This window comes from Capricornis sumatraensis, chromosome 3 (genome assembly GCF_032405125.1).
Source record: "Capricornis sumatraensis isolate serow.1 chromosome 3, serow.2, whole genome shotgun sequence".
NCBI lineage: Eukaryota > Metazoa > Chordata > Mammalia > Artiodactyla > Bovidae > Capricornis > Capricornis sumatraensis.
The window spans coordinates 99,403,913-99,431,457 of record NC_091071.1 but is presented as its reverse complement, the minus strand read 5'-3'; the positions used below and the strand labels follow the sequence as shown (position 1 = coordinate 99,431,457).

General features: G+C 35.5%; 1 protein-coding gene across 1 annotated transcript in view; it reads right to left on the bottom strand.

The window, feature by feature from the left end:
* The window catches only part of LRP1B (LDL receptor related protein 1B), a 1,972,098-nt gene that overhangs the window by 1,789,330 nt on the left and 155,223 nt on the right, over window positions 1-27,545 (bottom strand). The window contains exon 2 of the mRNA XM_068968462.1: window positions 23,502-23,624. Within this exon, the coding sequence (XP_068824563.1) occupies window positions 23,502-23,624 (123 nt within the window). The remainder of the gene's footprint in view (window positions 1-23,501; window positions 23,625-27,545) is intronic.

Genomic DNA, 27,545 nt, shown 5'->3' with positions numbered 1-27,545 from the left:
CACAGCTTGAATAATAGTAACTAAGATTGCATCTAATTTATGTGATGGGAATCTCTCTATAAAAGTAAAATATGTTCCTTAAGTAAAAAGAAAATATTTTGGAAACTGAATCTCTAGTTGTACCATCTTATAACCTTCATTAATTGTAATTAATAATGAAAAACTATTTCACAAACCATAATAATGAGTTCCTTATAAAAACAAATTTCATATTTATTCATTACATTTAAAAATTATTTAGAAAAAATAAGGATACTAATTTTATATGCATTGTAGTACTATATTAAAGATAAAAGGAATAGAGAAATTGGTTTAACAGAATACTGGAAATATATTAGTAAATTCTCTAAGAACTTGTCATTGGTTTAAAACTGTTAATAAGAGAAAATCTGTTATTGAAAAGTAATACATACATTAGTTTTTATATATTATCCCTTTAAAAATGTAGTTTTCACTGGTTTTGATTAAAAACTTTAAAATATCACAAAAAATGGAGTATGTTAAATGCAGAACTTCTATGTCCCCAAAGATATTCAGAAAATTATGAAAATATATTAAATTATATATACATAGATGAGTACAGTAACTGTTCTTCTTTTTGAAAGGTAGCATACTTACAAATTAACAAAAAGTAAACTTTAAAATACTGAAAACTCATTTTTCCAACTTAATCAGAGTTCTGTTTGTATTGGTTGAAGCTATATATATACACAAACTTTGAGAACTTATACAGAGAGAGTGCATAGGTATTTTAAACTTTTTAATACATTGCCCATGATAATCATTTATGCAAAAGCAAAGTTCCTATAAAATATAGCTATAATTTTTATTTGCTCTTGTATGGCAGAAAGCAACACAACATTGTAAAGAAATTACCCTCCAAATAAAAAAAAAAAATTGCAGGAGAAGAAGAAAAATCATTGTATTTTATTGTCTTGTAGCATAGATTCGATTTTCAACCAATCCCAAGTCAATCTTCAGTAATGTCATCAACCAATCTTCAGTAATGTTTAATGCCTATACTTGCTTCTCTATTTTAAGTTTGTATACCATCAAAAAGGACAAACTCCAAATTAACATTGAGGTTGTAACATCATTGTTTACTACATTGGTGATTTTCAGAATGATTAGGAACCATTATAGCATGAGAACCAATGAGAAGGGACCTATAGAACAGATGTAGGCTCAGAAAAACTACAACAACCACAGCATGCTAGCCAAAGCAGTCCTGCCCACTTCTGCTGAGTTTTCAAATTTTAATGGTTAATTAATAAATGATTGGATTATGTTCCAGGAAGGTTGAATTCATTAACAGAAGATCATCTAGCTACTCAGAGAATCATAATTAAAGCACCACATTCCTGTTTTCCAGACCTTTCCTGAATAGTTACATGGTTTCTCATGAGTCAAAATAATTCAATAATTTGATATATTTGGCTATTGCATTTTGTTGAAGTTTTCCATGACAATCACCATAATGTGCCATTTATTTTGTATGTTTTCCCTTGATATAAATGACAAACTCCAAGACATAAAAAAAAATCCAGCTTCTCCCAACTTCCTTTTTTATCATTAGTATTCACTTTGCCTGTATTTTTAAAAAGACGGAAATCACAAATACAACAAAATAAATGCTCTTGTCAATAAATAGTCATTATAACATACAAGAACACAGAATTAGAAGAAAGATGAACTAAGGACAATGAAAAAGGAAAATAAATACTGTGCAGAGACATTGATTCCAAATCCACAGTTTCAACATTCATACCTCAGGATCTTTTTAGTGGTTATTGAAGTAAAAATTTATGAATCTACGTTTCCGTTTCTTTAAAAAGAAAGTGCAGATGGTCAGTGATATAATGGACGAACTACTTGTGTACCTTGCATTTTTCTCCATCTACATTTTATCATGAAAAACTACCAGTGAAAGACTTCAGAACAGAGTCAGTTATTTAATCCAAAAGAATTTTTGCTTCACAGGGAACAAATAATGCAGTGACATTCTGCTTAGTCAAATTTAGATTTAGTTAATTTTTTTTTACCAAAATAGAGAAGAAAGAGTTCAAGAGAAATATTAATTCCTCCTGTGTTCAATAAGATATTTTAATAACATTTATGCCTTTGAGGTAGATATTCATTGATAATTGCAAAAATGTAAATAATATTTTTTAAAAATTACTTGTCTTTCATTTTAGATATATATCAGTTACCTTGTTAAAAAGGCTAAAATCAAAGAAATAAAAATAAAAAGACTAAATTCCATTTTGGTTGACATTCCTGCCGGTTACAGCGAGTTATCCTTTTCTTTTGTTGTTATACACATTGTCAGTAGCTGATTGTTTTTTCTTTCTTCATAGTCAAGTGTCTTCTTGCCAATTAAAATAGCTTTGCATTACATGTTTTATGAAATCTTAAAAGACTTATTTTAAATCACAACTTTTCTTTATAAAAGAGTGATATGCTCTTCTTTCTAAAAGACCATCTGCTTTCAGATGACAATAGGTATCATGAGTAATTCTAAAGAGAAACAGTAATTACACATTAAAACACTTTTACTGGAATAAAGGGCAATATTCAACTATTATTTAAATGCATTGATTTTTTTTTTTGTATAGTACCTAAAAGCTGAACTGTCATTACTATAATAAGAATTTCTGTAACAGATTTATCTGGTCTCAAGTTCCAAGGTTAAGATGTAAAATCACAGGAATACAGGAAAAAAAAAAATCAAAGAAAATTTACATTTAAAGATCATTCATAGTTATCACACCTATTTTCATATAAAAATTAATACATCCAAATTTCAAAATCTCAACATTTTTTTCATGTAGAGAATAGCAAATGAAACTCTTTACAATATATAATTGTTTTTTATTGCAAGTATACAAATCATTTGTTGAAATGTATATACACATAGCCTATTTTGCTCTGTACTGTTAGATATGTTGAGAGTTATTTGTTTTAGGAAACTTCAAACTCTCTACTTAAATATATTTTAATATATTGCCTCAATTGCAATTATATTAGAATGTGAGTCAGCTCTTTGAAATTTAAGTTTAATTTTCTTATTTTTCTAATATTTATTCATAAATATAATTTTAAATCCCTACTGATCCAAATTAACTTGGAATATTATTGAAACTGAATTAGTAGTTGATTAAGTAGCTATGATTTCTTTATTACAAGCAATAAAACTATCTGAAGGAGGTAAAAGTGGGCAAAATAATATAATAAATGAAAAAACTCTTAAAAATAAATTGACTGCAAGATGTGATGAATACTATCAAAATTAAGACATTTAGAATAAGAGAGAGAAGGAATGGAGTGGGGACAGTGGAGAAGCAAGGCCAAAGGTAATTCTTAAAAAGATTTAACACATCAGTAGTGTACTGCCATGAAGGAAAAAATTAAGACAGGAGTCATTTAGCACAAGAACCATCAGTATAAATAAAAAGATGGAAATGCTAGGAATACAAGTAGAATAAAGATGGAACAGATGAAAAAAGTAAGATAGGAAGTAAAAACAAGCTAATAATGGTACAGTAGATATCAGATAAATAATAATACAGACAATACTCATTTAAAAATCTCTAAAGAGTGCTTACTCCTTGGAAGGAAAGTTATGACCAACCTAGATAGCATGCTGAAAAGCAGAGACATTACTATGCCAAAAAAGGTCTGTCTAGTCAAGGCTCTGGTTTTTCCAGTGGTCATGTATGGATGTGAGAGTTGGACTGTGAAGAAAGCTGAGTGCCAAAGAATTGATGCTTTTGAACTGTGGTGTTGGAGAAGACTCTTTTTTTTTTTTTGTCAGATTAAACTTTTATTTTTTTTTTTTATTTTTGGAATTTATTTATTTATTTATTTTTTATTTTTTTACTTTACAATACTGTATTGCTTTTGCCATACATTGACATGAATCCACCACAGGTGTACATGAGTTCCCAAACCTGAACCCCTCTCCCACCTCCCTCCCCATATCATCTCTCTGGGTCATCCCAGTGCACCAGCCCAAAGAAGACTCTTGAGAAGACTCTTGAGAGTCCCTTGGACTGCAAGGAGATCCAACCAGTCCATTCTAAAGGAGATCAGCCCTGGGTGTTCATTGGAAGGAATGATGCTAAAGCTGAAACTCCAGTACTTGGCCACCTCATGCAAAGAGTTGACTCATTGGAAAAGACTCTGATGCTGGGAGGGATTGGGGGCAGGAGGAAAAGGGGACAACAGAGGATGAGATAGCTGGATGGCATCACAGACTCAATGGACGTAAGTTTGAGTGAACTCCAGGATTTGGTGATGGACAGGGAGGCCGGGTGTGCTGCAATTCATGGGGTCGCAAAGACACGGACACAACTGAGTGACTGAACTGAACTGAAAGAGCCCTTTAGATCTAAAAGTCTTTACACTTGTTAACTTATTCCCACGCTTGGAATGGATATTTTAGTCTGGAAGAAAATAAATATCTCCCTATATCTTGATTGCATGGCACTAAAGAATGTATTTTAACCTTAACTAATGTAAATCTCTGTGAAAGATCATAGGTTAAGACACAAGGGATACTAATGAAAATGTTTTCCCTTTGCATCTCTACATCTCTGAAGTCTGGAAAACAATAGTGTTGATTCCAATTGACACTAGGAGTTTATTATTATATCAAGACAAATATTTCACACTCTGTCTTTCAATATTTGAAAGACAAATATTTCACGTTCACATATTTAAAACCTAAACTCTTCCTATAGATCATCTAATTATAAATCTCAAATTAAAGTAAACATCAGGTGAAGGTTCTTTTTTCCTGTCAAGCTTGATTAAAATCTGTTTAGATTGAAAGTCTGTAATCCTTGCCAAAATCTACCCTAGTCAGTTCTTTGTGTGAATTTCTCTGAATGAATGTACCTATTCCTAAAAAATCAACATATTAATTCTTTAAATTTGTAGATTATTTTGTTAACAACTGAAGATCTACAGTATGTAATACATCACATATGTAAGGTATGAGAGGAAAAAGATACTTAGGAAATAGTCTACATTCTCAAGAAAGGCAAACAGTCTTTTATATCCCTTTCCTGAAAGTCCAAATATGTTTAATAAAACATTTAATAAAGTAAACAGTCTGTATTACATGGTACCATAGTATAGCAATATTAATTTCTCTGACTAGTCAAAAGAATAATACTTAGACCTCAAGTAATATGTCAAAAATTCAAAGTGAAGCATTCTCAATATATACGGTATGTTTCACATTCAGGAAAGCACATATAAGTGTATTGGGCAGTATTATTTTATCTAAACCTGGAAATATTCTTTTTAAGGTCCATCAGTATTTCTATCACAAACTTGTACATTGGGGAAAATGATGGAGTTGTAAAGTACTGCTTTGAGCAAAGACCTGATAATGGGACCTTGGGTTATATGTAACTATTCATAGATTTTCCAAGAGATTCATATGGTTACTTTCTAGGTTGTTGAAAATTTAAATAAAAGCAAATTGATCTATAGTGTTTTCTGAAGTGCTGACTGTAAGTTAAAAACAGCTTGAAAGAATATTGGCAGGCATAAAGCGATCTAATTGCTTTTGGCTCAGATATTCATCCCTTGTATTGGGATTTTTCTTTGGAAGTGAAGCAAGGAGAATAACATTTATACTTCTATTTTTTTCCCCCTAATGATCATACCATCCCACTTTCCATGCGATCACATAAAAAAGGCATCACACATATACTAAGGAAACATATGTCTGTCCTCTACAGAAAAATATTGCATAGTGTGTGTGTACATGTGTGCATGCATGCATGAAGATGCTTGCACTTTACATATCAGATTTTGAAGAAAGATAGAAGCAGTTGTCAGGATTAGTTTGGGGATACACCTTTATTTTTATTTAAACTTTTGAAATTTAGTTAATTTCATTATTTCAGATTCCGCTTTTTTTTTTGTTTTTGTTACTATTTGTTAAATGATGTGATGCAATAAATATAGAAGGGATGTAGAGCTATATTACTGAGAGGAACACATGCAAATTGAAAAGAAAAGAAAAGAGAGTGCAAGTCAAGGGTACCTAAGTTTCAGTCACAGTTCTGAGATTTATTAACTATGTGTCTTCAAGCCAGTTGCTTTACCTCACTGAACTATAGTTTTTAGTTTTTCATTTGGAGGCTGAGCCTATTTCAGTTCCCAGCATCTCTGAGTGCACAGTAAATCAACATATTACTATTAAGAAACAGAGAATGAAAGGAGAAAAGTCCATCTTGAAGCAAAAATTGAATAAGAATCTGGCAGAGTGAATCCCCGTCATAAAAACTGTGATTCATGGTGGGCTGCCCAGGTCCAATTTTTTTTTGGTTAAATCTTAAACAGAAGCCAGTCTTGGCCATTTAATAATATATCCTATACAGCCAATCCAATCACTGTGTTTCCTTGAGCCTAGAATTAATCTCTATCTGATTTAATAAATCAGCTCTAATTTGGGGGAACAGCAAATTCTCCCACTCTTTCAAATATTCATAATGCCGAGAAACTTTGAAACAAAACAAATGATTATATATTTATATTGTTATTCATCAGTGGAAGAAATACTTAAAGATAATCAGAAAAATAGTTGAGTGGTAATGCAAACTCTTATTTTATTCCAATCAGAGTACAGAAATTCCATGTTCATATCTGTAAGAATTTACTTACCTCAAAGGTCAACTGTTTCTAAACACATCAACAATTACTGAAGTTAAGACTCATTCATGTCTAATTGAATTCATAAACTGCTTTTTGGTTAACCATTGTCAGAATGTGTCTGACCTGTTTTGCCTTAATATGGATGCTGTTATAGTAGGGCGTTTTATAACTAGTGTTGGTGTGCATTTTTCTTTTTCTTCCTTTATGTCTTTTTATAACCTCAACTTCAACCTGAACCTATAGATAATTTTTGCTTGCTTGTTTTTAACTTGGATGACATGTGAAAAAGTTCAAGTGGGAATGCAGAATCATCACTCCTCCATTGGGATGAGCTGTCAAACATAGCAGATATGGTTATGTTATGAGTTTCTCCACTTGCAAACATTTTTTCCTTCATTTGCAGTTGTAAAACAGACTCAAATATTTTCTCTCACTGACACCAAAGTGTAGTGTCTTATATAAATGACTCTCAGAGGAATTTGTGTGTGTGTGTTAAATGATAATACATTCTTCAGTATCTACATTTACTTTCCCTTTTGAGATGCTGCTGCTGCTGCTGCTAAGTTGCTTCAGTCACGTCCGACTCTGTGCGACCCCATAGACAGCAGCCCACCAGACTCCCATGTTCCTGGGATTCTCCAGGCAAGAACACTGAAGTGGGTTGCTATTTCCTTCTCCAATGCTAGATTCAATTATTTTGTTGGGGAACCAATTAACTGAATACAAAATTACTTGTTGAGAGCAGTAAAAGAAAGGTTGGATTAAAAATTTGTAAATAGTAGAAGTAGATTCTCCTTGCTTCAAGGAGTTTTTTACTTACTTATGTGAAGAAAACAGGTTGTAAATGTATTAAACCATAGAGCAATAGTGTAGACGACTTAAATCCCATTGGATATAATTGTATAACTCAGGCATCCCATAAATAAGGTAACTATTCAAATAAACTGGCAACTAATGTTTTACTTTAAAAGTAATCATATATGTGCATATATGTAAAAGTCGCTCAGTTGTGTGTAACTTTGTGACTCCATGGTCTGTATCACGCCAGGTTCCTCTGTCCATGAAATTCTCCAGGCAAGAATACTGGAGTGGGTTGCCATTCCCTTCTCTAAGGGATCTTCCCAACCCAGGAGTTGAACCCAGTTCTCCTGCATTGCAGACAGATTCTTTACCATCTGAGCCACCAGGGAAGCCCATGTGTGTATATATAAAAGGCCTACATACATAGTCACCTTTTAAATTTCTGATGGACAGTGATATATGTCCTGCTCACTGTGTGCAGAGCAATGCACAACGTATGGATATGAAAGAGTGGAAAAGATGCCTGTCCTTAAGGATGCTAACAATGTAATGAAGGATTTATACTACTTGTTACTTAAATGGCAGTGACTGATTTTATGCTTCTTTTATACTTAACTATACATAGAACAACTTGAAAAACAAAATTAGATTTTTAAGGGTGAGTGATACAACTCAAGAGATACAAAGGTCAAACAGCCTGATTCTTCAGTTGATTCCTATTTTCAACTTCGAATAACATTAATATATCTCATGATTTTAAGGTCTTAATTTTAATCCCTTCCTCAGTCTTTTTTCTAACAGAATAGTTAAGACTGGAAAAGATTCTTTTATCTTAAACCTCTTAGCTGCATAGTCCAGAGGTATAACCTCATTTTCTGGAAAACATTTTGTTGTAATTTAGTTTTTTTTCAGTTTTGATAACCAAGTTATCAAGCTTTCATCAAACTGACATATCCGCTGATATAACACAATTCGAAATATATGTCACAACCTATGGTGTATTCTTGGAAAAATACTTATTCTGAATCTAATTATCAGAAAACAAATAGAAAAATTCAGATTGTGTGACATTCTAGAGGAAAATGTCAGTGCCATAACAGACAAAAGAAAAATTGGAAAAATACTCTGGATTATGGAAGACTGAAGAGCCATGACAACCACATGCAATGTAGTATCCTTGGTTGGATCCTGGATTGGGAAAAAATAACTACAAATGGTGTTTTGGGGACAGTTGCTGCTGCTGCTGCTGCTAAGTTGCTTCAGTCGTGTCCAACTCTGTGCGATCACATAGACGGCAGCCCACAGGCCCTGCCGTCCCTAGGATTCTCCAGGCAAAACACTGGAGTGGGTTGCCATTTCCTTCTCCAAGGCATGAAAGTGAAAAGTGAAAGTGAAGTTGCTCGGTCATGTCTGACTCTTTGTGACACCATGGACTGCAGTCTACCAGGCTCCTCCATCCATGGGATTTGCCAGGCAAGAGTACTGGAGTGGATTGCCATTGCCTTTTCCATGGGGACAGATGGAGAAACTTAAATATGGATTGCATGTTATATCACAGTTAAGTTTCATGGGTCTAATGATGGTATTATACTTATGTACAAGCATGTCTTACTCTTAGAATAATATGGGGATAAAATATCATCATGTCTGCAACTTGTTTAAATGAATCAGCAAAAACTATGTGAACATATATATGTATATGTGTGTACAAACATTTTAAACATATACATAATTCAGAAAGAGAGAAAAAATTTAAACCAAATGTCACAAAAGTTTTAGGATTGATAAATCCAGGATATATGAGTATTTACTATTCTTTCAACATTTCTGTTTGAGTAAAAATTTTTATGATAAAAAATGAAGGGAGGAAGGGAATTCAACTTTTTAAACAAATAACAATTTACATTCATTAAATGAACTATAATCAAAAAAGAAAAGCAAACTCATCTCATGTGTTATGAGCCCAAATTTATATATTGAAGTCCTTACCCCCCAGTACCTCAGAACATGAGTGTTTGGAGACAAGTCTTTTAAGATGTAATTAGGGTAAAATTTTTCATTGGGTGAATTCAATAATCAGGTCTGCTCAATTGTGTCTCACACTTCGTGATGCCATGGACTGTAGCCCACCAGGCTCCTCTGTCTATGTGATTCTCCAGGTAAGAATACTGGAGTGGGTTGCCATTCCTCCTCCACGGAATCTTCCCAACCCAGAGGATCCAACCCATGTCTCCTCTGTCTCCTGCATCGGCAGGTGGATTCTTTACCGCTGAGCCACGTGGGAAGTTGGTGAATCTAATGTGACTGGGGTCCTAATAAGAAGAGACCAGGACCCAGACACACACAGGTGGAAGATCTTGTAAAAACACCAGAAAATGGCCATCTGCAAGCCAAAAAGAGAGGATTCAGAATGAAACCAAGCCTGTCGACACCTTGAACTTGGACTTGTAGCCTCCAGAACTGTGAGGAAATTTATATGTATTTTTAAAATTTAAACCAAAAGTTATTTTACTTTGTTAGGTAGCCCTAATTCACTAATACACAGTGCTATTCAAGATTCTCGGAATGAATCCCATTGACCTTCATCCTTGTATAGCCTTTTCTCTTTTGAATGCAGGTGGAACCTGTGAACATGATATGCTCTCACTCCTGGATTATATTGCATTATATGGCAAAAGGAAATTACCCAAATGTTCTTAATCTAATCACATGCAGTTTGTCAAGGAGGATGTCAGGGAGAGGGAGCATGACTCATGAGGGAGGTTCAACACACTATTGCTGGCTTTGAATAAGGACAGGGTCCTCTGCCAAGAAATGTGGGTGGTTCTTAGTTGTTAAGAGTTGAGTCTGAAGGCCACCAAGAAATTGTGGCCCATGTTAATCCCAAACTCCATATACATACTGCTATATATAAACTAGATTATCAACAAGGATCTACTGTACAGCACAAGGAATTGTACTCAATATTCTGCAGTGATTGAAGTGAGAAATAAATATGGAATGAATAGATTTATGTATATGTATAACTGAGTCACTTTGCTGTACACCAGAAACTAACACAAAATTGTAAATCAACTATACACCAATATAAAATTTCTTAAGGGTTCTAGCCCCAGTCCTACAACTACAAGAAACTAAATTAAGCCGACAACTTAAATGAGTTTAGAAGAAGGTTCTTGCAGACCCTCTAGATAACAGCTCAGCCTTCAGAATATCTTGATGCCTGCTTTGTGAAAATTTAAGCAGAGGACTCGATCCTAATCAGACTTCTGATCTACAAAACTGTGAGATAAGAAATGGGGTGTTAACATGCTAAATCTATAGCAATTAGCTACAGTAACAGAAAAGTGATCATTCATTATCTATTCGGTTATACTCAACAACGTGTTTTTAAATTAGAGTGAAGGTGTATTTTGTTTGTGTGTGTGTGAGGGAAAATGGTGAAGAGAATACTAATTATTTTTTCCAGATTCAATTTGTGTACATGCACACACATAAAGTTCATATATAGCATATATAAATGTTAACCCATATAACTTTTACAATTATTAATGCAGTAGCACATATTTAAGTATATGTTTTCTAGTTGGAGAAAGACAATTAAAATTCTCTCTCAGTCATTATGATATCCTTCTTTATATCATTTATTTTATCATTCCCAACATTTATCACAGGACCTATCACATAGTAGTTACTCAAATAAGTTTTGTTGTGTATAAATTTCATAGGGGCTTCCCTTGTGGTTCAGCTGGTAAAGAATCCTGATGCTGGGAAAGATTGAAATCTGGAGAAGAGGACAACAGAGGATGAGATAGTTGGATGGCATCACCTAAGCAATGGACATGAGTTTGAGAAGGCTCTGGGAGTTGGTGATAGACAGGGAAGCCTGGCATCCTGTAGTCCATGGGGTTGCAAAGAGTCAGACATGATTCCCTATATATATGGAGTATGTGCTGTGCTGTTCTTAGTTCCTCAGTTGTGTCTGTCTCTGCAAACCCATGGACTGTAGCCCCCCATGTTCCCCTGTTCATGGGGATTCTCAAGGCAGGAATACTGAAGTGGGTTGCCATGCCCTCCTCCAGAGGATTCTTCCCAACTCAGGGATGAAACCCAGGTCTTCCACTTTGCAGGCAGATTCTTTACCAGCTGAGCCACCAAGGAAGCTTAAGAGTACTGGAATGGATAGTCTATCACTTCTCCAGGGGATCTTCCCTACCCAGGAATCAAACTGGAGTTTCCTGCATGGGATGGATTCTTTACCTGCTGAACTTTAGAGTACGTAAAGGATGCCAACTTAAATGTTACATGAGATAGGGACATATGACGGTCTGACCTCCACTAAGGGGAAATGTTAGCGGAAGCTTATCGTTACCTCATTTAGGAGACTATATAACATGGTAAAGTGTTCAACTGTAAGTCTGTCACTTAATTGCTTTAACACCTCTAGCAAGTGACTTCCTTCATGCTTTCTTTTTTCTTTCTTTTTCTTCCTTGCTACACAGGTTGTGGGATCTTAGTTCCCTGACCAGAGATTGAACTTGGGCCCTCAAAGTGAAAGTACAGGGTCCTAATCACAGGACTACCAGAGAATTCCCCCTAATGCTTTATTTTTATCATCTTAAAAGCTGAGGACTATGAATGTGAGAGTTGGACTGTGAAGAAGGCTGAGCGCCGAAGAATTGATGCTTTTGAACTGTGGTATTGGAGAAGACTCTTGAGAGTCCCTTGGACTGGAAGGAAATCCAGCCAGTCCATTCTGAAGGAGATCAGCCCTGGGATTTCTTTGGAAGGAATGATGCTAAAGCTGAAACTCCAGTACTTTGGCCACCTCATGCGAAGAGTTGACTCATTGGAAAAGACTCTGATGCTAGGAGGGATTGGGGGCAGGAGGAGAAGGGGACGACAGAGGATGAGATGGCTGGATGGCATCACTGACTCGATGGACGTGAGTCTGAGTGAACTCCAGGAGTTGGTGATGACAGGGAGGCCTGGCGTGCTGCGATTCATGGGGTCGCAAAGAGTCAGACACGACTGAGCAACTGAATTGAACTGAACTGATGATTAGTATCATAAGGAGGTCAATATTAGCTCATGGAATGCCTTCATGCAAACTGGAAAATATTGCTCTTTCAAAGATAATTTATTTCCATTTGTAGGACAATACATATACTTATGCTGTCTGCATTTATGTCATCCTGATGCCTTGCACAATCTGAACAGCTGTACCAGAGGTCCCACTCACACTGTTGTCAGGATCAAAGGATATAGTCCACATAGGATCATAGTTCAACACTTGGTCCACATTAATCCATTTTGTGTCAGTAACTGTCATCCTCATCTTTTTCATAAACATATTATTTAAAATAGATTTAGTATTATTTTACCAGAATAGAAGACTAAATTTGTACAGCTGAAAGTCCTGGCATATAGTAAGTAGGGCATGGGAAAATGGTTGCAGGGCCATGCTTAGTAGGCACCTTGAACACAGTAATTCCTCAGTAAATAACTGCTGATTGATTACATTCTAATTTTCTTAAAGAAAATGTACTTATACATTATGATAATTCTAGTTTGGTCAAAAAATTCTCTTTACTCTTTAAGTGAAAATACGTATCACACCATTTATTTTAAAAATTGAATTGTCTAATGCATGTCAATTTGGAAGCAAAATGTAACAAAACTCCCAAAGGTCCATGTGGAAAAAAGAGGCATTATTTATAACCATCAAATTGCATCTACTTTATTGCCTAATCCATGATCAATTCAGAATTAACAATTATGACAAGAATCCTCATGGACAGAGGAGCCTGATGGACTACAGTCCATGGAGTTGCAAAGAGCTGGACACGACTGAGCGACTAAGCACAGCACAGCAAGATAGATTAAGAGCTTTCCAGGTGGCACTAGTGCTTAAGAACCCAACTGCCGAAGCAGGAGACATAAGAGACATGGGTTCGATTCCTGGTTCAGGAAGATCCCCTGGAGGAGGGCATGGCAACTCACCCCAGTATTCTTGCCTGGAGAATCCCATGGACGGAGGAGCCTGGTGGGCTACAGTCCTTGGGGTTGCAAAGAGTCAGACATGACTGAAGTGACTTTAGCATGCATGCAAGATAGATTATAGCAACCTAATATATATTACTAGCACATACTATATGTATATATATAATATACCAGTTATGCATCATGTTTCCCTCAGAAAATAATGAAAATTATATTATTAATCTAAGTTTGTATTTTATGTTGCAAGTAGGTAGCATTGCAAATATGGCTATCAACTACACCACTAAATGAGTATCCCAGATCACCAGAAGGAACTATTATGCAAAGCTATTTATTTTTTTTAATTTTGGAGCAACTCATCATCCACAAATATTATTTAAAAATCTATAGTAATTATCTACTTACTTTTTAATTGAAAAAATTTCTTTTCATTTGTATAAATTCATACTACATTATGCTAATTAGGTGTTCTTAGAGGAGTAAGAGCTGGATATGACTGAGTGACTAAGCACAGCACAGCACAGAGGATTAGAACCACTACTATAGGCCCTTTATTTCATCAGAAACTGGTAATTTAATTTATAATTCTAAATAAAGCCTATAATTTTGGTACTCTGGTAGTTAGTTTCAGTGTATGTGGGTTGGCAAAAAAACTCATTCCAGTTTTTCATAATATGGAAAACCCAAACAAACTTTTTGGTTAATACAATATCTTTGAGGAAAGTGGTGGTGGTTGGGGCGGGGCGGGGGGGGGGGGGGAGTTAAATTGCTGCATTCTTCTTTATATTAATATTAAAAACAAGGACACATTAATATAAAAAGCATGGAATTTTAATAGATATATAGTTGGATGCTATATTAATCTGCTAGGTCCTCTATAACACAATATCATCGACTAAATGGCTTAAACAATATACATTTATCTCCTCTCAGTGCTGAGGCTAAAATTCCAAGATCAAAGTGTTGGTGGATTAGTTTCCCTCAAGGCTTCCTTGGAGGGTAGATCTCCCCACCCAGCTCTGACTGTCTCTTCCTATGCCTTCTCGTTTGCACAAGTTTCCCTGGTGTCCCTCAGTTCAGTTCAGTCGCTCAGTCGTGTCCAACTCTTTGTGACCCCATGAGCACATCAGGCCTCCCCGTCCATCACCAACTCCTGGAGTTTACTCACTCATGTCCATTGAGTCGGTGATGCCATCCAACTATCTCATCCTCCGTCGTCCCCTTTTCCTCCTGCTCTCAATCTTTCTAAATTTCCCCTTTTTATAAGGACACTAGACAGATGACGTTAGGACCCACGCTAATAGGCTCTCTAGGTGGCGCTAGTGGTAAAAAAAATCTGCCTGCCAGTGTAGAGGACAAGAGATGCCAGTTCAGTCATTGGGTTGGGAAGATCTCCTGGAGAAGGAAATGGCAAGCCACTCCAGTATTCTTGCCTGGGAAATTCCATGGACAGAGGAGCCTGGAGGGTTATGGTCCCTAGGGTACAAGTACAGTTACATTCTAAGATGGTGTAGTTTTAGGACTCTGACACATGAATACTGAGGACGTGCAGTTCATCCCAAAGCTGATGCTATAATTTCCATTATTAGGAAATGCAATTTTTGAATTCCAATTTTTGCCATTCCCAATAGTTATGAGACTCTTGACCAAGCAACTGGTTTGTGCTTTAGAGTTATTATTTTTAATGACCCCAATACCTGGATTGTTTCTCAAAAAATAGCTACAAGGACAAAAGATTAATGATTCTAATGTACATGCCCTTAAATTATCAAAGTGCTATACAAGTAAGAGTCCTTTCTATAATTCCTAATTTTGTAAGATATAAATTATTAGTCTTATAAGCTACAGTCCAAGACAAGAATTTTTTTAATTAATAATTACTTATCTTTTGTTAACTCCATCAAAGTTGTTGAGAAGCATTTACTTGTTTGTTTTCTATCTTGCTGTTTAGTACCCAGAAAGATCTGTGCAAGCTGAGAGATTCTCCCCTTTCCTATCTGATCCTTGATCGAGCAATGTAAAATTTAATCACACCCTTCCCTCTATGATTTTTCAGAAAAGTTATAAAAAAAGGAAAGAAAAAACAAATAAGTCATTCAAGATGAGTAGATTGCTATAAGCTACCTTTACTGAATTTGTATACTGCCACTAAGCCCTGTTTTTAACTCATCTTCTCATGAACTTTACTCTTTGTGAGCAATTTCTCCTACCCCCCAAATCAAAAAAGCTAATGTTACAGAGATTTTAATTTAAAACAGTCAACACAAAATCAGTTATTCTGCCTGATCCTGAAAAAGGCCAATACAGCAATTAGTAGAAGGATTATACTTTTGCCCTAAGAATTCCCTAGGCATATTATAGTAGGGTTTTATATCAAGCTTTCAGGGAAGGATAATGGAAAATATGGGGGAAGGGAGAGAGAAAAAAGCCACTGCCATTAAATAAGTTCTTAGAACAAAACATCCTTCAGTGCTTCATTTAGCAAAATATGTCATTTCAAAAGTGCTTCTGAGTGAAAGTCAAATGAAAATTTTATACACTGACTATAAAGAATAAAACATCCTCTGGGAAGAAATTTACTCACCCATGAAAGGTAAGAAGCCTTCATCCCCAACCCCAACTGCTAGATTAGTTGTGGATAAATGATGGATTGTATCATTTCTGAGAAGGCTCTTTGCTCGGCCTTAAGCCTGGTCCCTAGAGAGCCTTGCAAGACCATTTGTTTACTGTACCTCATCCCTTAAGCCATGGAGATTTTATCAGAGATGTCGCTAGAATTCAATAATTTTACTTTATCCCCTTTATTTTACATCATTTCAAAGTTCTCATTCCTTATAGTTTTCAGCCCAGGCTGAGGGACATGAGTCCCTTTTTATCCTATGACCTGTGAACTTGAATCAAAGCCAGAAAGCAGTGACTTCTTGAAGAAGAGTGCGGCTTTTTGTAATGCTGTTTTTGCTCCACCTCTGTGAATTGTAGTGCACTCAGTTTATCACCTCTGCCTCCAATCAAACTTGCTTAAAATGGCAGAGGTAGACTTTCAGAGATCTGTTAGCACATCGCAATGCAGTATGAAGAGAAATGTCACCCCTCCATCCCATCCCCACTGCGCTGGGGAAATGAACCAACCTGAGACAGGCCCTTTCAATTCACAATTATACGGTTCCTCACCTTCTGGTCTCCCCTTCACAGCAACTCTTAAGTGGAGGTCTCTTTATTATCAAAGGAGGGTCAATGTTTCTGGCCTCTTCATTGTAAAAGAGGGAAGCCTCAGAATAAAATGAAGAGCAAAACAAAAAGAATTGAAAGAGACATAAACTGCTCTCTTGGGCCTCATATGTGCTACCTTTAATCTGCAAGATCATTTCAGCTTCTCCACCTAACGAAAAGCTTAGCTTTGTAGCTCTCATATATTAGCTCATTCCAAAATGACCTCTAAATCACTATTACTCAGAAACAAGGACCATACTACCATTCATTTTATTGTTCCTAGAGTCTCATTTCAGTGCCCTATCCTGCTATTTATTTTTAAAGGGTAGTATCTGTTTGCTAATAACCTCCCACCTGAATTTTATTTTATTTCCCTGACCTCTGTTAAAGAAAGGTAGAAGGAAACTGTAAAAGGATTTCTACCTTTCATCCTAGGGGAAAGGTCAGCCTATGAATATAAGACATTCATTAATATCCTCCCATCCAAATAAAGCTCAAACTCCACAACAATGGAAACATAATCAAAGCAATGGTCAGTTCATGCAGAGACACATCTAACCCTCATAACATAGGGCCGTTTTCATTTTTCACAAATGCTTCTATTCCTATTACCCAGGAGACATGGTGTGTTTACCGCATTTTTCAATCAGAACTGATCATCTCCAAAGTCAGAGTGAGATAACTCTGCTGGGATGGTGTCTGTTTTCCAAATGACATTGTATTTTTAAATTAGGTGGCCTAAGGGTTACTTTTAGGAGTTGAATTCTTCCTTATCTGAGTGTATATAAAAACAAGGGTGAGTTAAAAGAAATGCAAACTCTGCTTTCACCAAACAGTCAAATCAGAAGGCAGAGAAAGACTGCAAACAATTTCCTCATCTCTTAAGATGAGAAAACATCCACATTTCAGGACTGCCATGTCAATTAAACAATAAACAATTATGAACTCAACTGTTTTTTTAACCATATATCTTAACTTTAATCAATTCTGCAACATGATGTGTTGGGAGAGTTCCTAGCAAAAGTCACCTGTCCCCCAATAATCTCTATATCTATTTGTCTTAACTTTGAGTGTGATATGCCTAAGTACTAAAAACTGTTAGCAACTTTACTTGAATTAGTGTATATGGCAAATTATTCCTACCCCTAGCCACAACCTTACAGAATAAAACTGATTTTCAGTAAGAATGGGAGAGGCAGCAATTAGGGTGCTCTATCAAAAGACCCTCAGGGTAATGTGCTTGGTCAGAGCTCTGGACAGATAGAATATAGGGGAGGGGTGTTGGGTGGAGAGAGGATCTTATGGAAAAGACAGTATTTTAAGCACTTTACTATGGGACAGGTACTATCATGTCCATTGTACAGATAAGGTAATAGAGACTTGGAATGAGTACTTTGTTGCACAAGAGCAAAGATGTTCATTTGGCGGAACTGGCTTTGGTGTCAAGCAGCTGGGATTCAGACCATGCCTTGTGATTGCCCCCACCCCTGCCACAGATGAAGAGAGAAAAAGAGTGAAGAGAGCACTGTGGCTCAGGTTACTTGGGTCCTCTGCCTCGCCAATATCTGTTATTCTTTACTAGCAGGACCATATATTTTATTTTGGGAAACCCTGAGGAAATACACAGTGCCTCATGCCTTAGGTGATCAGTTCTGGCAAACAAGATTTAAGCAGAAACCTACTGACTTTGCTTTCTGTAAAAGTTATCATCCTCCTGACAAACAGATAGACTCAGCTGGCACTTGCTGTTTCCCTTTTTTCTTTCCCATCTCTCTGGCGGAAATGGATTCATCTACTAGGGAAGGTGGAAAAGCCCTACTGTGGCTAAAAGACTGACAGCTCCATGCTAAGAATGGCAGAGGAAGCCTGGTGGCATTCTGGAGCAGCCTTATCAATCCTGGATTGTCCACTTTGGCACTTTTTTTCTTTCTTTGAGTTTCTAAAAGTAAACTCTCTTTTGTCTGAACTCTTTCTTCTGTTCCCTGTGCTTAAGTGCAATCCTAACACATAAGGAGATATGCAAAAATAGAAGAAAACCCAGCTCTTGCAGAGAATACCATCTTGCCTAAGTTTGGCACCATATGTAGTGGGTACTCACAGAGCTCTATGCCATGTTCTTCCACTGTGTGCAGTTACACTGCTCCTGTGGTTGCAGCATCTAGACAGATACCTACCTTCACAAGAGTATAGTGGATATGGTTTAGCTATGGCACTGCAGTAGAATTTGGCAAAAGACAACCTGTAAGATAAATGCAACCTGTGGTCTATTTTTGTATGGAGTATAAACTGAGAATGTTTATTTGAATGTTTGTTTTTCCATTTTAATTATTTTATAAACAAATGAAGGCAAAGAAGAATATACAACTGAGATCACATAAACTCAGTAAAGCCTAAAGTATTTTCTATATGATCCTTTACAGAAAAAGTCTACTGGTCCCTGCAGAAGGACAGGACAGTGTAGAGTCAATATGAAAATTATCACAACTATCCAGTTTTCAAATCTCAGCCTCCCATAATGCCATTTTTACACTACCTGGTTGGTCAATGAGTCACTAAATCCACATCATGTTTTATAGTAGAACAACTCTAAATGATTTTCTGAAGGAAGTTAGTGGAGGATGATAAGGAAGAAGGACGAAGATCAGAATAAATACCCTCCTGACTTAAAAGGAAGAATCTAGTTTTAAGTATATAAACATCAGATTGCCAGAAAAGAACATACATCTGCTGACACTGATTGTTGAAAAGTAAGTATCATTAAGCATTCAACAGAAAATCCCACAGGGAATTACATATTGAATGCCTCAGAATAAAAGCACTTTTCAGGAAGACTTCCCTGCCACAGGTGGTACCAAGCTTTCATTTCTCAAATAACATTTCCACTATTCACTTTAATTCTCATCATACAAAATGCTAGACTAACAACCGGGTTGAAAGCCCTAAAGAGAAAAATGATGATTTTCATAATTTTCAATTCTCACAGCTTCATAGGGCCTGAAAGATGGTTAGCCATTTAGATACTTGGCAAATTATTTCAAATAATGTAGAGAAAAAAGGCTTTCACTTCTAATATAAGGCTAAAGAACTATTTCTCATAGTCAATGGTAAGGACATAAATTATTAAATTTCTCTAATTTCATATTTAAAAAACTCACCCCAACATGCAATCAGCTTATTGGTAAATCAATCCCATTCAAGAGGGATTTCTTTGACCTTATATGGCAGTTAGTGAAAGCTTACTTCTGCCTCATGAATAGTAGAAAATACCCTTACAACCTGGACCTACACAAACACAGAAGAGGAAGAAAATATGTGCCTGTTAACCTTGCAGATCCCCAAATATCTCAATTTGATTTGATTTTCATTTGGTTTTTCTGTATGCACGTATACCTTCTAAAGTGTTTTGGTCATCAACTTCTCACAAGACAAGCTTTTCCTCTTCCTCTGTAGCATCCAGTTTTTTCTCTGTTAGAATTTTGTCATTGCAGAGCTTTCACAATGTCATAATAAATTCTATGCTATATTGGTCTTCTTATCATTTTAAAGCGTAAATGGATTTAGAAAATATAAGGCATTGCATCAGCGATTTTCACCTAGTATTTTGTAGATACAACATACTTTGTCTTCAAATCAAAGATAAGATACTTTTGCTCATACACTGAGCACAAAATTACCCTTCTTAAGAATCAATTTTCAAGGTTTGATTTCTAGTATTTATCTTTCACAATGAATGTATATACAGTCATATAATTATAAAATTATGCAATTATTTTATGTAAATCAGTGATGACTACATACAAATGTTATAAAACAACACATTACAAAGCACTATGATTAGGGAAAATGGTAATTGTGAACATCTGGATTGAGAAATTTAAATCTGAAAAAGTCTGATATTTTTCATAAAGCCCTTTCTCAGTGTTTGTCCAGATTTCATTTGGTACTGACTGAAACCACTTATCTGAGACAGGCTAATTAAATGTAGATCCAAATATGTTACTCAGATGAAACACCCAGGTTTTTTAAAAAGTATTTTCCTCTCTTTGTTATGTAGTGTTGCTCTTGAGAATACTCAGCAATTTTGATATCTGAGAGTACAGTAAGAATGCCAAAATGAGAAAACATTTAAAGTCAAACACAAAATTTAATTGAGGAAAACAACATTATACCTAAAATTTCAAAAATATCTTGAGCAGGTATGAATTTCATTTTAAAAACTAAGGAAGAAGAAAATCTATCTCTATTTTCAATGAAACCACATGTAATTTCTGATTTGAGGCTTTAGTCTGGCCAAAGCCCCTCATCTCTGTGAATTGAAGGACCTACCTTTTTCCCCCAAACGCAAGTGGTGTTTACCTTCTGGGCAAGATGAATATTCAAAGTATTTCCAAACGTTGTGGTGGCGAAACTGGCCATTCAGAGCAGGTACTCAATCAGGACAGATCCCCGCTGACAAACGTAAGTCTAGTCCACCAGTGTGGCCCTGTTGGCTATCAATCATGTTCCTAGAGGCCAAGAGCTGGCATGGGGGGGCGGGGAGTGGAATATTTGTCATCCACCCACTTTGGCATTCACTTTGAAGTCTCTTTCTTCTCTGGGTTTGAGCTTTGACCACAAAGGTCTTGCACCTTCTCGGTACCACAAATCCTCTCCAGCCTGATTCTCCTACTGAGCTCTTTCTTGAATACAAAGGGGAACATCATTATTCTCTTTTTTTCAGCAGCATAGAGGGAGAGGCTATGCAGTCTTTTCATCTCAATTGTTTTTACACTGTGACAGGTATAAGTTTCAGGGCATTTCTCCTTCAACCTGCCTTCCTATAAATGGATTCCACAAAGCTATCTCATGTCTCTGTCATGTTTCTCATCAGAAATTTAACGATATGATCAGGGTAAAATGCAAGCCTCCAAAACTCAATAATTTAATTTTTTAGTCTGATTATGCCACGACAATTTTTCCTTGCATCTAATGAGGAGAGAACTCCTCTATGGCACTTCAATAAGGGAAGCCTAAGACTGAAACAGAGTTAAGTCCCACTTCTTATATAGAAGAAATATAGTCCAACTATTTATATCTTTCATGGGCAGAGTATTTTGTTATTATTGTCTTTCACATAATTATACCATCCACATTCATATGCATGATTTTAAGATTCCTCTCATTTTCCATTTTAAAAAACTTTGTGAAGGTGTAATTCACATACCATACAATTCACCCATTTAATACACATACTTCAATATATTTAAATATATTAACAAGAGTTGTGCAACTATCACTGCAATTTAATTTTAGAACATTTTCATCACCTCCAAAGAGATTCCAACTCATTAGAAGACACGCCTCTATCCTCTCCAACTCACTGGCCACTGGCAACTTAGCTACTTTCTCTCTCTATAGATTTGCCTATTGGGATATTTTACATGAATGGAATCATAGCATATGTGATCTTTTGTGACTGGCTTGTTTTCCCTCACATGATGTTTTCAAGATTTATCCATGTAGCATGTATAAGTATTTCAATTTTTTATTGTTAAATAATATTCCTTACTGTGGAGTTACCACATTTTATTTATCCATTATTTTCTTATTATGATACTTTTTCCTTTTATCATGCCTAGAGCATTATCTATGCTATAGGAGTCAAGAAAATGTTTTCAGAATTAAACTGATGAAATTGATATAAAATTAGAAATACAGTAAACAACTGCAACTCCTTCCTACCAAAAAAAAAAAAAACCTGATCTATTCAACTTGAAAAAAGGTAATTAATGTAGATATTCAAGAACTCGTATGTTGAGAAACTTTAAAAGCACCAGGAAACATGGAAACGGTGAGTAAGCATTGTTTCTGCCTTCATCAAAACATACTGTTTCCATCTAAAGAACTTGTAAACAAGTAGATAATAGCGGAAAATGGTAACCATAATTGTTATCTCTGTAATATCAAGCAATAACAATGAAGGATTTTCTTTTTTCATGTTGACTTCACAGAACTATGTAGTTGCTTTGAGAATGATACTGATAAGCTGATATGCCTGTTTGCCTGGGTCCTAAAAACTGATACTAGTAATGCCAGATTTATCAATGTGAAAATCTAGGAGACTCTCCATACTCCTCATGATAGAGGGTAGTAAAAAGAAAGTGTAAAAGATTTAGCTGTGGGTCCTGTTATTACTTACAATTTTGATTTAATGGCATTTTTCACATGGCAAAACCCTTAATGGACTCTGAGTTACATGCAGTGGTACCATTAGAATTAAGACTCTTGTATTGAGAGTTCTGAATTTGATATTATAAAATCAAAGATATTCACTGCATGAATGGACAAATGTAGTTTTTATCTTTCAAGTTCAAAAGAAAACATGTTCAATAATTTGTGTAGTGCTCTAGACACTAATAGAAATAATATGGGAGCTAAAGCTTGATCAGTTCATTATTCTTTGTATGTGTTCCTCTGCCTCAAAATGTGTGAGATAAATTAGTGGAGAGGATTTTATTCCCTTTTAGTGCTGTTTTAATGGATTTTTTTCTCTTCAAGTATAATTTTCCTAGGAGTAACACAATCACATTGAAAGAATTAACCTTGCATTTTCTTCCCTTCATGAGTTAATTCACACAACAAAACCACATTTAATGCTCTCATTCACATAGTCATTTTAAAGGAAATACAAACAAAAGTTGTTTTTTTTTTTTAGTTTGCAGACTACTTGGAAAATAAAAAAGAATAAGGTGAAATAGCAGTCATCCATGAAAACAACTGACATTTAGTTTCACATGTAAGGTAAATCTGAATGGCAAGAGAACCTTTCTACTCACAGGTATCTAAAGATTCGTCTGAATCATCAGGGCAGTCAGGGTCTCCATCACACAGCCAGCTCTGGGAGACACAAGTCACATGATCGTGGCAAAGAAATTCACCAGGATCACAGGACTGCTGATCTGAAAATGAAAGTGTTTCAAAATAAAATATGAATGATCTGAATATGAACACGAGAACAGTATAAAGATGAAATGTGAGAAAGCAATGCATAAAAGGTTCATGAATGGGATCCACATTTTCTGTTCAGCAACAAAGCAAGATCAATTATTTTTCTTAATTTTACCCACTCAGCTCAAGCACTCAGTTTCGAAAGACTGAACTTTTTTGTAGTCTCACACAACCTATCCTAAAAATAGTTAAGAATTCTGTTTGTTTTGGGGGCTACAATCTTTCTCATGATTAGTTAAGTCATATATATATATGTGTGTGTGTATATACATATATATTTTTTCCAGCAAGCAGGTTAATAGAAGATGTTGGTCCAAAGTATAAGTTCTTAAGCAGAATCTTTTAGATTCCTACTCTGGCCCAAGAAAAGGAAAAACCAGCCAAAAAGTGAAACCTTGTACATAAATACCATCTCTTAGTATTCAGTTCTTAACCGTTCACCCTGATGCTGGAACTTCATGCCTCTGTATCTATTAGATATCTCATATCATCTTATTTTCTCTTCTTTTTTTCACTGAAACTTCCCAACTTAAAGCTTCTGCATCTGGACAATGAGAGTGATAGAAAATTCCATAAAGCTTTGCTCTAATTCAGGTTTTTACATTTGTTTGTATTCAAAATTCCATTATTTTCTTTCCATTGTTTCAGAATATTTAGGATCTGTTGCCTTTCATCAAGTCCTAATAAATTCATCAGATGCTGATTTTTGCAAAGTCTTATTAATGTCCTATAAGTCTATTCAACAAAATATTTCCTTTTTAAAAGAATTTTAAAATATGTGTGATGTAAAAAGGTTCTTACAATTGATGACCTCTGAGTGTAAAGGAGTGTTAGGAGTGTTAGACATCTGATATCATTTATTCTTTATTATATATATGTATACACATGAATGAATATATATATATATATGAGTCAAGATAAAAGAAATTCATCAGTAAATATGTCTTTTGATATATATCAAATACATATTCTAAGTGATATGAAAACATTGCAACGTAGCTTAATTGACCTTTTCCCACTAGCAATATATAAAACAATGGCACATTTTCCACTTAATGGTTTGATAAAATATAGTATGTCTTTCCCTTCTCTCCCTCAGCCTCTTCTTCCAGCCTCAAAGTAACTTAAAACAAGAATACTTTACAGTTCATAGGAAGACTTCTCTGGTGGCTCAGACAGTAAAGCGTCTGCCTACAATGCAGACTTGGGTTCGATCCCTGGGTCAGGAAGATCCTCTGGAGAAGGAAATCACAACCCACTTCAGTACTCTTGCCCGGAAAATCCCATGGACAAAGGAATGTGATAGGCTACAGTCCCTGGGGTCACAGAGTCAGACACAACTGAGTGACTTCACTTCACTTACAGTTCATACATATCCACAAAACATACATCCATAATTAACTTTTCCTGCTCTACACTATAATATTTTGTCAAAGTTCATACATTTTTACCTTATTACATTTTTAATAAATTCACTATCAATTCCACACTCATTACCACTGCTATCATAACTGTTGTGTTTTCTAACATCAGGCTGCTTCTGTATATTTTGAATTTAGCCTTAGAATTGGTGCTATAGAATCAAAGATGTAGAAGTCTCAGTCCTTGTCTTGAAAAATTCACCAGCCTACTTGTACCAACAGAACCAAAAGAAAAAAAAAGAAAAAGCACACCATATACAAAAAGGTGCCAAATAAATGATGTAGAAAAAACTGCTAAAAGGAGAGCTCACAAGTAGAGACAGATGGAGACAAAGAAAATCTGGGGGATGTACTAAAGTATTACTTTAAAGGTAGGTAGGGTATGGCTAAATGGAGAATAAACATGGGACATTCCAGACAAGAGGTAGGATAAAAAAATGCTAATGCACTAATTACCAAATTGCATTTGAGACAAATATTTTATATTATAATTGAAATGACATTCATGTTATAAGATCTAGGTTTTTCTCCATCAAACACTATGTGTGATGTTCATAAGTCTATTCCAATGCTAGAGGAAGGGGACTTAAACTTTGCTTTTAGGCAGCCATGTACATGTAGTTAATGCAGGGAAAGAGACAGAGACTATATGATTTAGTATCCAATTGGGAGAGATCTTAGAGTGAAGGAAGACATTAATAACTACCCTGGGGCAACAAGTATAAACCAAACTCAACCAGAAAAATCAGAATGACTATTGATTATAACTATAGCTATTCTGCATTCAGTGATTTTTGAGATGCTAGGTTGTCCCATCCTTCATTCCTCCCAAACTATAATTGCTATAAGGAAAGGGAGAAAAAATGGTGCCTTCCTAAATGCCATTGTATACTGCCAGACTAAGTAAATAATCAATAAGAATTTGAAGTATAAAAAAATGAAAAAGGCCATACAGAACAATTTATTTATGGGTGCTGAAAAATAATGTCTCAAAAATATAGGTCATATTTAGTAATGAACAACTTTAAGTACTGTAGGAAGCATTCTGTAGATAATTTGAAGTTATGGAAAACTACTTAAGAAAAGGTATTCTTAAAGTGATCTGTTAAGAGACTATTGCAATTGTCTAGAAAAAAATTCAAGATGATGGGTAAAGCAGTAGGCACGAAAATGGAAACTCTGTTCTAAATGATGTAATGTAAGAATTAGGAGTTGCTGACTAAATGGTTGAAAGTTTCAAATATGCCTCCAAGTAAACAGCCTCAGAAATTGATTAGATAGTGTCTCAAAACAAAGACAGGATATAGAGATGGGAAACAAAGAAAAGATATTGTGTATGTGAATGTAGATTTGCATATGAGCCTGGTCATGGGGACAGTGGAATAATAATAGTAAGGAGTAATCAGTATTTTTATAGTGCTCTGCAGCTCAAAAAGCAGTTCCATCCCTGGCATTTTTATTTCTTCATTCATTTATTTATTCAACAAATATCACTGGGCTTCTACTATGTTCTAGGAATTGAGGATATGATAGTAAGTAAAACAAAGCAGAATTCCTTGCCAGCATGGAGTTTACGTTACAATAAAGGATAGAAACAAAAATAAGTAAGTTAATGGTAAAACGTATTAGAAGATAAACCCTATGGGAAAAAAGTAATACAGGAATGGGTATTAGTGTTAGAGACTTGGAAGATTGGTATAGAATCTTGATATAGAACATTGATATAGAATCAGGTAGTCAGAATATGTCACAGAGAATGTAAAGGCTTATAGAAGATTAGAGTGACATTCACTTGACTAAAAGGCCATGTGTTAAGAACCTGCGGCAATATTTCATTGTATATATTTGGCACATCGTCTTTATCCATTCCTCCATCAATCGACATTTAGGTTGCTTCTACGTCCCAGTACTGCTGTGAACATAGAAATGCGTGTATTTTCTTGAATTATCATTTTGTCTGAATATATGCCCAGGAGTGGACTGCTGGATCATATGTAGCTCTATTTTTAGTTTTCTTTAAGAAATCTCCTTACTGTTCTCCACAGTGACTGCATCAATTTACATTCCCATCAGCAATGTAGCGGGGGGTTCCCTTTTCTCCACTCTTGTCTCCAATATGTATACAATGGAATATTGCCTGCGTGTATGCTCACTCAGTCAAGTCTGATTCTGTAACTCTGTGGACTGTAACCCTTTAGATTCCTCTGTCGATGGGACTTTCCCGGCAAGAATTCTGGAGTGGGTTACCATTTCCTCCACCAGGAGACCTTCCTGACCCAGGGGTTATACCCATATCTTCTGCATCTCCTGCATTGGCAGGCAGATTATTTACCATTGAGCCATCTGGGAAACCCCCAAATGGAATATTACTCAGGCATAAAAAAGAATGAAAAAAACATCATTTTTAGCAACAGGGAGAGACCTAGAGATGATTACACTGAGCAAAGTAAG